Genomic DNA, 10,487 nt, shown 5'->3' with positions numbered 1-10,487 from the left:
AAGGGCTCAGGAAGGAGAGGTTGGTGGAGGCCTCTGTGCCATGGGAGGGACCTGTGGGGAAGCAGGGCAGGACTGTAAGGAATCCTTCTTCCTGAGGAGGAAGGAGCAGCAGGAACCACCAGCCTGTGAAGTGACTCTAAACCCCATCCCCTGTCCCCCTGTGCTGCTGGGGGGAAGGAGGGAGAGAAACCGGGAACAAGGGGATTTGGGCCCGGGAAGAAGGGAGGGGTGGGGTAACATCTGCAAGCCCTGCTCTGTGTGTGTCTGTGTCCTGGGTGTGTGTGATTAGTGTGAAATTAAAGTATTGTTTTTTTCCCCAAGTTGAGTCTGTTTTGCCTGTGACCTTAATTGGTGAAGAGCCTCCTTGTCCTTTGTCTCCACCCATGAGCTTTGTCCTCATCCCAGTGTGTGTCGCTGGGGGAATTGAGTGAGTGGCCATGTATCTGTTTCTTTGTTGAAGTGTTAGGCCCAAATTTCGACAGTACCTGAGGTCAGTAAGGAAGCAAGATTTGGCACTCATTTACCCATGTCCAAAGGCACCACTTTTTAAAGGAACAACACATCAGCAAACACCTTATCTATGTCATAGTGAGATATCATTTGTGTGGCAGATTCAGTTTCTTGTACAGAATTTCCATGTCAAAACTAAATTAATATAAATAATAGTTTCTTGAGCACTCAGATGGAGTCTGAGATTATTCTTTTCTTAGAGTGTCAGAAGTTACACTGTCACACAGTCTGCCTATAAAGGCCAGTAGAACTAGTAGCATCTAGATTATCAGGTTGGTAGCATCTATCATCAATTAAGGGACACTGATGTTCTGAATAATCTGGAACTAGAGACTTCTTTATACTGATTGTCTAAAATATTTGTTCCTGATTCATGATAAAATCTCTGCATTACAAACCATTTTCTTTTCATACACCCAAGATCCATGGATAACAAAAAGTACCCAAGGATTTAGGAAAATAATTAGCTAAATCAATGACAGGAAGCTTGGAAATTACAATGTGATGAGAGAAATTACAACTTCTGCCCGAGTAAAGGTAAAAGTTCTTCCCTTATCTCCTTTGCTGCTAAACTGCTTGGCTATTCTGAGTTTAAAAGTTGCCTAGAGATTTTACGTTTTCTGCCAACTAAGCATTAAATCAAAATAGTTAACTCATTTGTTTGAATAGTTTCAGTCTGAACATTTCCAGGTGTGCTACAGATGACATTTAGTTAAACCACAAATTCTACATACAGAAGAAATCTGGAGAGTGGCTGAAATACCCTCTGTAACCCTTTGTTAATATCTCAGTGTAACAGTCACCCCATTGGATTTGCAACAATCCAATCTACATACTTAAGGCAGTCCTGTGTATACACAAGAAGGTAACTGCATTTTCTAAGAGTTTACATCTGACAGCTCAGTCACTGATGCCAATTAAGTAATGCTCAGAAAGCATTTTGTTAGGCATTTGTAAGAGCTTCTTTTGCTGCTTTGTTACCTTGACAAACTAACAATTTCCTCATAACAAGAAGGCTTTCATATCCAATTGACACTCTCCTGTCATCCTGATACATGACATCCTTGCATGTGTAACACCTATTAATGGCATTGAATGCATTCAAGTCCTTTTTCACATCAGTGAATGCATTTATTCTGAACACCCTATCTGCATAAAAGATTTATTGAGGAAGTTATACATAATTCTAATTTCTCTGCTAGTTAGTATATTCCCTACTGAGCTATTCAGAACAATCTGTACTGGATTATCAATTCCAATTCACAAAACAACTCCTCTTTTAAGTAAAGCCCATTGGATATAGACTGTTCACTAGGTCTAGGTCAAGAGTTTGAGCTAATCTGCAGCTTGTCTATGTAACAGCATCCTCATTTTTAAAATAGGAAGAGATCCTTTCCTGTAGAGTCGGAGTGACTTGCTGAATAGTTCTCTGGGCAATGATAACTGGAAGTCAAAGTTACATAGTGCCCTTATACTGAAAATGTTGGTCTTATCAGATAATTTTTCTCACTACATTGGAAGGGAAATGATTAAAACATCGTAATTTGGGTAGCCGGAGCTTTGTATCATGATTGTTAATCTGTGTTGCAAGTGAGCTTAATGTTTACTTCTTATAAATCAATTTTTGCCTATCCACATTCAGATGTTATCCCTTGTGGAAATACTACTGGGTCTTAAAAGCTTTCCCAATTAATAGAGCTACTGGCTGAATATGCAGCTCCCAAAAGAGACGTAATGGCTTTATCATTACTACAATATCTCTTAAAATATGATGGATCATACAGTACAGGGAATGTACTCTATGCTAAAATTTATAATGTTATTTCAGTATTTTTCTTGGAATAGCTTATTACTCATCTTTGAGCTTAATATAATTCACACTGCCTGTCCTTAATATACCTCTGAGTAAGAAAATTTTATGAAGTGACTAAATTCCTAAACTCAAATGTCTCTGCATTTCTTGTCAGCTGCATAGTCTACCTAATCTTTTCTTCCTAGTGCCACAAGGGTCCATATTCTTCAGTAATGCAGGGTTAATGGAAGTCCTAAAAGCTTGTTGTATTCAGTAGAAACCTAGAACAGCTGTACTGGAATCCCTGTTTCTGTCTTAGACCTCAGTCAACTTGTACACAACAGTTAGAACCTATGTTAGTCACCCCCACCTCTTGTTTGCAACTTGATTCAGTTGAAAAGCAGACACATTCTCTGTCCCAGGTGTCCTTTTCTCCCCAACCCTTCCTTTGGGCATCTTTCTCATATGCCTCATTTATCTTCTATAAAAACAAACTGGGCTTCATGAGTAAGTACAACAACTGCTCAAGACCATCTATTTGACTTATTCTCCCCAAAGAGCTGTTGTCATCTCATATATCACAGAGAACTGCCAAACTTTTTTCCCTTTATTCTTACTCTCTAAGTCTAAAGGAATACATTGTTAAAGTAAGTGCTGGACTTTTAATGCAGTTTTAAGTTGTTTTTACATCCTTACTCTTCAATAAATTAAAGACATGCTTTGTGGTGCTTTTTATCTGGCAACACTTGAGTACATGAGACCTAAATTTTTTCAATTTTATTTTTTTCAGAGACAAATCAAGACTATCATCATATTATCATCTTTCTCTCTCTGGGCTTCCTAATTCTCCAAAATTAACTTGTCAACTGCCTTTCAATGTGTGACTTCTGAAATTCAACTACCTGCCTAAGAATATTTTTTCTTCTGTCTCACACCTCTTTAATATCCCTCTTTCCTGTTCCTCCCCCCCCTTATGATACTTCTCATCACCATACTGATTACTTGTGTTCCACCTGTGCTCCAATTCATTACATTTTGTCTGTCTTGACTCTTCAAACACTAAAAACATAAGAGCAAGGTGGCCCTACTCTTCCATGTTTCTGTGAGATTTCCTACAATGGACCTTTGATCCTGGTTGAATGACATCATCACAAGCATGGTAACAACAACAGTCTCAACCAATTCTAGTTTTCGGGCTGAATTAGGCCAAAAACTAGGAGAAAATGAAAACTTTGTAAGAATCATAAAAATCCATGTTCATTTCGTTAAAGCAAAATTTATTTTGCTTTTGAAGAGCTGACGCAATTTAAGTAATTCTACTGAAAACAAAGGTCACTTCTATTTTTATAGCCATTCTCAGAATTGGAAATAAACAGAACCATCAAATGAACTGGAATACCGACATTGCCAAAGCTTCTTATGTGGATTTTATTTTCATGTTACAGGTAAGAGAATTTTAAAAACAAACAAAAATTAATAAAGCAAACAAAAAATATAGAGATGGTTTTACAGAGACCTTGTACAGGCTTGCTAGCTATGCCACATTTTGAAAAGTTGTACTACAGAAACTTTTAAAGTAACACCTCTGTTCAGAAAGAGGCTTTAAGAGTATGTCCTACAACATTGCAGTAGACTTGACTGTGCAACATGGAAGGATTGCTCCTCTACAAAGATCCTTTTCTAAATCAAACATCAGACTTTGAAAATCATGGTTACATTGCAAGCTTAAAATGTACTGCAGGCAGGAAATCATAGGCAATGTTGGAAAAAAAAAGTCAAAGACTCCGGAGTTCATGTGACTGGGTCAAAGAAATTCTATAAGTGGAGTCTTCCTCCATATATATCATGTTCTTTGCCTTTGGCAATACTTAAGAAATCAATATACAGAAAAGGTTTTAAATATCAGGCTGTGTTACTAAGCTTGTATAGGCAAACATAACGTGTTCAAAATTATCCTTTATATCACCTTGACCATTTAGCCATATTGTTCATACCATTACATGGAACTTCAGTATTACTATCCAAGGAGTAATCAAATGGCAATCAATCCTCTGAACTTCATCATCCCTACATATGTAGATCTTTAATATTTATTGCATAAAGAGAAAAGCAATAATGGAAGCATGTGTGTTGTTAGCAGGACTTTATGAATGCTGTCAGGCTTATACAGAAGAAAGCCTTGAATTACTTATTCAGACCATCTTAAACTTGTGGGAATAATACATTTATTTCCTACCCACATTGCCTTTGTATGTAATCGAGCAATTTTTGGAACATTTAGTGCCTTAAAAACACAGTAATTAAAGTACATTCTTTCTTAATCAGCAATCCAACTGGCTCTGCAGGCAAGGAAGATACCATGATTTAAAGCCACAAGAAAGCTGAAATTGATTTAATAATAAATCTTGTCTACACTGATTTTAGACTACTATAATTTAGGAAGAAAGGAAAGAAGTACTTACTGGTTCAGCTGAATTTCTTTTAAAAAGTAGTTGACTGATACTGAAGGTTAATTTTGGAAAGATGAAAAGGGAAGTAAAATGTTCAGATATAACAATAAAAAGAGGTCACAAAGGTACACACAGTAAGATGTTTCAGTAGGTGATCAAATTTGGTTTATGTCCTCTATCATTCTAGGATAGCACAAGCATACTAACTACACACATTGACAAACCTTCTAACCTCCTTTAAGAGAAGGAGAAATGTAGATGACCATTAAATTATGCTCTTACCACATTAGAAGGTTCCAATTTCTTCCTCTTGGCAAGGTCAGTGATATTATTGCCATTGTAGTTGATACTCTCCATGCAGCCTTTGAAATTTTTCCTACTGTTAGAACTTGGCTTCCCAGAAAAAGGCATGCCTCCAAAGGTTATCTTTGAATGAAACAGAAAACGGCAGATAATTGTGGGAGAGCAAAGACTTTCAAACAAATTCACTGTATATGTATTTATTTTCTTAGAACACTAAAACATTAATGAGAGAGCTGGCAATATTGCTTACAGAAAAAGGAAGCACTTCAAAAGCAGAAAAAAAGCACCTGTTATCAGTTTGTGATTGCAAATATTTATGGTATTAAACCTCAAGTATTACTACAAAATAGTAAGCAGACATGCATCTCAGGTGTTCACATATGGACTGCTCTTCTGATTGCTACTGAAAAATATGAATTTCAAGCAAAGAACTGGGAATAAATGTCCATCCTAGTATTTTTCTAAAGAAGAGCAGATATCAAATTTGCCAGATAATATGATTTGAAGAATTCACTCAGCTTTACCTGTGCGCAAGAGCTCAGACTACAACACAACAGCTGTGGGCTCCAATATGACACATTTGTTTCACAAAATCCTAGGTTGGAAGGGACCTTGAAAGATCATCTAGTCCAACCCCCCTGCCAGAGCAGGGTCACCCAGAGCACATCACACAGGAACGTGTCCAGGCAGGTTTTGAATGTCTCCAGTGAAGGAGACTCTACAACCTCTCTGGGCAGCCTGTTCCAGTGCTCTGTCACTCTCACAGGAAAATACTTCTTCCTGATACTCACATGGAACCTCCTATGCTCCAGTTTGCATCCATTACCCCTTGTCCTATCAAGGATATGATATATACTTATATATCTACTCTATCCAGAAGAATTTTATAGAATCACACAGTTTAAGATGTTATTCCCTGTTACACAGAAGCACCTTCCATTACTGAGATGATGAAGACAACCACCACAAAGATGCAGTCATCAAGATTAAACAGGAATTGTTTTTCTCTTAAGGCTGTATGGCATTACTTTAAAACACTGGGTCAAAATGGGAAATTTACAAACTAAAAATGTTCGTCTTTTATGAAGTCTCCCTCTGTTACTCCGCAGAAACTATGAAGGTCTCTACTGCTCAAGATCTTTTCTGAAATGTTTGAAAGTGAATAAATGCTACAAACTTTCATTAATATTTTGCAGCCCAAATGTGAAGAATAAGGGACTTATGAGATTAGTCGCTGCAATCTATGTTAAGTATTTATATCCAATAGATGATGTCATAAATAGTAATAGCACCTAGCTTTCCTGTCCCGTGAATGCTCACAAAAATGTCTGCTTGTAGTCTGCTAGTGACATTCGGCAGAGCCAAACTTTCAAGTATAGTTAATTGTTATTTCCATCTGTTATTAACAAGACTAGGAAAACACAGTTCTAGAGAAATATTTTCCATTCTAAAAGCATGTAAGATATCCCTTTTATCCCCAAATAAAACCTTTAATTTGGCATATAAGAACTAAAGCTATACATCTGAAAAAAAAAATAATTTATAAATAGCACATGACCAGCTATGACCCAGCATTTTGCAGGACATATTCTCAGGGATTATAAATTGACATGACCTGACTCTAGAGAAGTGTGGGAAAACAGATTTTGCATTTTGCTTTAACTTTCTTGGAAGAACCTGTGCAGAGGAGTGCGAGAGCAGCAGTGCTTGGTTGAGCATTCGGGCTTGGACCTGACAAGTTCGCTAACTTTTGTTTGGTAGGGGGGGCAGGCCTGCTTCACTGGCTGGCAGGGATTGGTACTTGTCAAACCCATGTCCCTAACGGCTCCACAGCCAGACTGTGCATGACTTGTGAAGAAGCAAATGTTCCACAGCCAGAGATCCTGAAATAAAGGCCAGGATCAAAGCCTGTACAACTTCAACTGGTCATCTCCATGCAAAGTGAGCCCTGGGTGTTAACAAAGCTTGAATTTACATGGGAAGTGGACACTGGCTGTCTCTCAGTAACATTCAGTAACATTTACATACGTAATTTTTTTCAAACATTCATATCATATTCTTGATCAAAAAATAGTTTGCAAAAACTTCAATACACAATTTTAACTTTTCTGCATTACATATTTTTTATTCCCTCTCATTACTTAAAATGTTGCAAGGATGGAAATACATGTATTTGGCTCAGCCAACCACATTCATTCTCATTAGAAACAGTAAAGGGAGTAAGAAAATTATTAAACAAATTTTTAACAACAAACATGCTGAAGTTCATAATGCAATTTAGAGGAAATTAACAAGTTCATAATGGCAGAAGCCAGAGTGTAATCAAATGACAAACCGACATTTAATTACTGTAAACATTTGTGTGCCTTAACCTGCTGGTTAAAGCAAAGTTTTCTTAGAACTTTCCTAATTCTTTATTGTTTCTTTATAAAAACAATTTATTGATGGCTTACCTGAGAAAATACAAGTGCCAATCTATGAAAAACTACCTAAGAATGATCAAGATCCATATTTAGTAAAATGTCTAAGTGTCACCACAGACTGTTTTTTTATTCAAGTGCATAATTATCACTTGAAAGGAATAATAAATGGTGTGATTTATTTTTTTTCCTTAATATACACTTGAAAGAGAATATTGTTGGAAAAAAATATTCAGGAAACCTAAGGGGAAAAAATACTCAAAACATGTACAAAAAAGTGCCAAACATCTTAAATTATATTAGTTTTCTTTTTTCTTCTTATTAGACTTATCTTTACAAAACCAATTTGAACAAAAACAAAGAAGTTTCATTGTCTACCTCATAATCCAGGTCCAGGTAATCAAATTCTCCATTGGTTCTGAAGTGCTGCATGTGTCTGTCCAGGGTGAGATTGATGTTTCTCCCATGGCGCTCTATGATGATGGAGTGCCAGTGGTGATCATCCAAGAGGCTGCCTGTCATCACAGATGTGTGGCCATAAATAGAGCCAAGTTGGTTGCTGCCTAAGATAAGAACAGAAACAATAGCAGTTCTCACCTTCTACCAGTCAAGCAAACATTTTCCTTTTGATCTGTCACTATTTCACCTGAATCATACCAGATACACAATAAGGAGGAGGAAGTTAGTCCACCAGGAAGCAAAGATGGGAAGGGCTTAATGCGGACAGAGCTAACAGCAGCAAAAAAAATGTCTTCTGCTTACAGAGTTTATTTTGGTCTTTCCTCCTGCAGCAACTTTCCTATTCTGAAAGTCAAAATACTAGGCAGGAGTACAGTTTTGCAATTCACTGCTGTGTTTTCCAGGGGCTTTTGCCAGTGCAGTTATTCTAAATCAGAGATCACATCTCATTGCAATCTGACTGGCATAGCTAAGCCAGCAAAGGTTGATAGTGTGGATCTTAACTGAAGCAGCAAATTACTAATTCAGCTTTAAGTTTAAAAAATTGCTGCACTGCCCAATAACTCAGTGCAGCCTTCCATGTTCTGAATACATGAGAATCTAAAGCATTTCTGGAGCTGAGAATTTCTTACCACCAAGCATGCCTGCAACTCAGACACTACAGTTTGTGCATGTTGATTCTGGCAAATCACACTTCCATGGCTTAAGACATTGCTTCCCTACAAATGACCATACTGCCTTTTTGCTGAAGACCACTGATTCTTCAATAGTTGTGGATTTAAAAAAAATATTAAAAATTCCATGCATGTCTATTTCACTCACTTTCTTCAATGCAAAGTCAAATCCAGTGCAAAGTGAAGCCTAAATCCACCTCAATGTCCCCATGCTACCCAACCTCACCCAATGTTTGAAACTAAGTCATTAGATTTCACCAGGCAAACTGAACATCCTTTTCCACTGACTCTGGTACAAAGAAAATACTCTCAGGCAGAGGAAGAATAACACCTTAAACCATTACTTCAGTTTATTAAGTGTGTTTGTCACAGAGCCTATTCCTACTTGCCAGCCTAGTGACTTAAGAACATCCCACCAAGCACATATATGGAAGTTGTAATAGTTCATATAGACAGATTGATCTGAAGAAAATGGAGAAACTGGAAATGAATGGGTTAGTGCTGCAATTCAAATTGTTAAAAACAGATAGCTGCCATAGGAAGATGTGCTTTTCTTCCCCTCATCTGTTCATGTTGAGCTTTAGAAAGGAACAGGAAAATGTAAGTGTAAATAACTACTATTCCACGTAAATAACAGACAATAATTTACTCTCACAGATCTGCAGTAGAACTAAGGAAAGTGTCGTGGTTTAGGCCCAGATGGCAGCAAAAAACCACGCATCCACTTACTCACTCTCCCCACACTGTGGGGAGAAACTCCAACTAGCAGCTTGTGGGTTAAAGCTCCAGTCTTCCCAGACCCAAATTACTTTGTTCACAATTTCTCTACCTCCTCCCCTCCAGCCACATAGGGAGACAGCGAATGGGTTTTGCTGTTGGTTCCATCACATATTGCTTTCTGAGGACTCATAGAATTATTGAGGCTAGAAAAGAGCTCCAAGTCCAACTGTCAATGAAATACCACCATGCCCACTAAACCATGTCCCAAAGTTCCGTGTCTACATGTTTTCTGAACACCTCAGCGGATAGTGACTCCAACACTTCCCTAAGTAGACTGTTCCAACACTTGACCACTCTTTCAGTAAATAAACATTTCCTAATATCCAATCTCAGACTCCACACAGTCTTGCCTGGTCCATTGTGGGGTCCCTCCACAGATAGAGTCTTTTATTAACTCCTCTGACATAAGTCCCTCCCACAAGGTGCAATCCCTCCAAAACAGGCTGCTCCAGCACGGGCTTCCCACAGAGTCATGGCTTGTTTCAGGAACAGTCACCTCCTCTGGTGTGGGGTCCTCCACAGCTGCAGGTCTACATCTGCTTCACTGTGGTCCTTCAGGGGCTGCTTCACCATGCTTCTCCATGGGCTGTAGGGTGACAGTCTACCCTCTGACCATGGACTTTTCCAGCACCACTCTCACCTCCCCCTCTCCTCTGTCCTGAGGTCCAGTAGCTGTTTAGTTTCCCCCTCTTTAATATGTTAATCTCAGAGGCACATCCACCACAGCTGATGGGGTCAGCCTTGGCCAGAGGCAGGTCCTGATTTTGGAGCAACTTCTCACAGGAGCCATCCCTGCAGCCACTCCACTGCTACCAAAACCCTGCCTTGCCCACCCAAAACAGAAAGCTACATAAGCTTTTCTAAAACTCTTTTGTTTGAAGGAGAAAAAATACCTGAAACCAGATAAACATGGGGTTTTTTTCTAATCATAAATGTACTTAAAAAATCCAGCCCATAGTCTTTCTCTGGGAGGGAAAAAGGCAGCTGGAACTGGTATCTTATATGCAGAATTCCATCATAAAACTGCCTGATAAACTGATGTGTCTTCTTTCTGTTCCTAGTCCTACTTCTCAGATTCTAGAAAGGCTTCTGAACCTAA

The 10,487-nt window shown here is 38.3% G+C and overlaps 1 protein-coding gene across 1 annotated transcript in view; it reads right to left on the bottom strand.

Moving 5' to 3' along the window:
* The window catches only part of LOC104397307 (contactin-associated protein-like 2), a gene marked incomplete at both ends in the record, with an annotated part of 638,963 nt that overhangs the window by 436,118 nt on the left and 192,358 nt on the right, over positions 1 to 10,487 (bottom strand). The window contains 2 exons of the mRNA XM_010007259.1: positions 5,035 to 5,178; positions 7,854 to 8,038. Coding sequence (XP_010005561.1) covers positions 5,035 to 5,178; positions 7,854 to 8,038 — 329 coding nt within the window. The remainder of the gene's footprint in view (positions 1 to 5,034; positions 5,179 to 7,853; positions 8,039 to 10,487) is intronic.

This window comes from Chaetura pelagica, unplaced genomic scaffold (assembly GCF_000747805.2).
Source record: "Chaetura pelagica isolate M959 unplaced genomic scaffold, ChaPel_1.0 scaffold431, whole genome shotgun sequence".
NCBI classification, from domain to species: domain Eukaryota; kingdom Metazoa; phylum Chordata; class Aves; order Apodiformes; family Apodidae; genus Chaetura; species Chaetura pelagica.
Note: the sequence above shows the minus strand (reverse complement) of the source record. Positions and strands in the feature narration are given on the sequence as shown.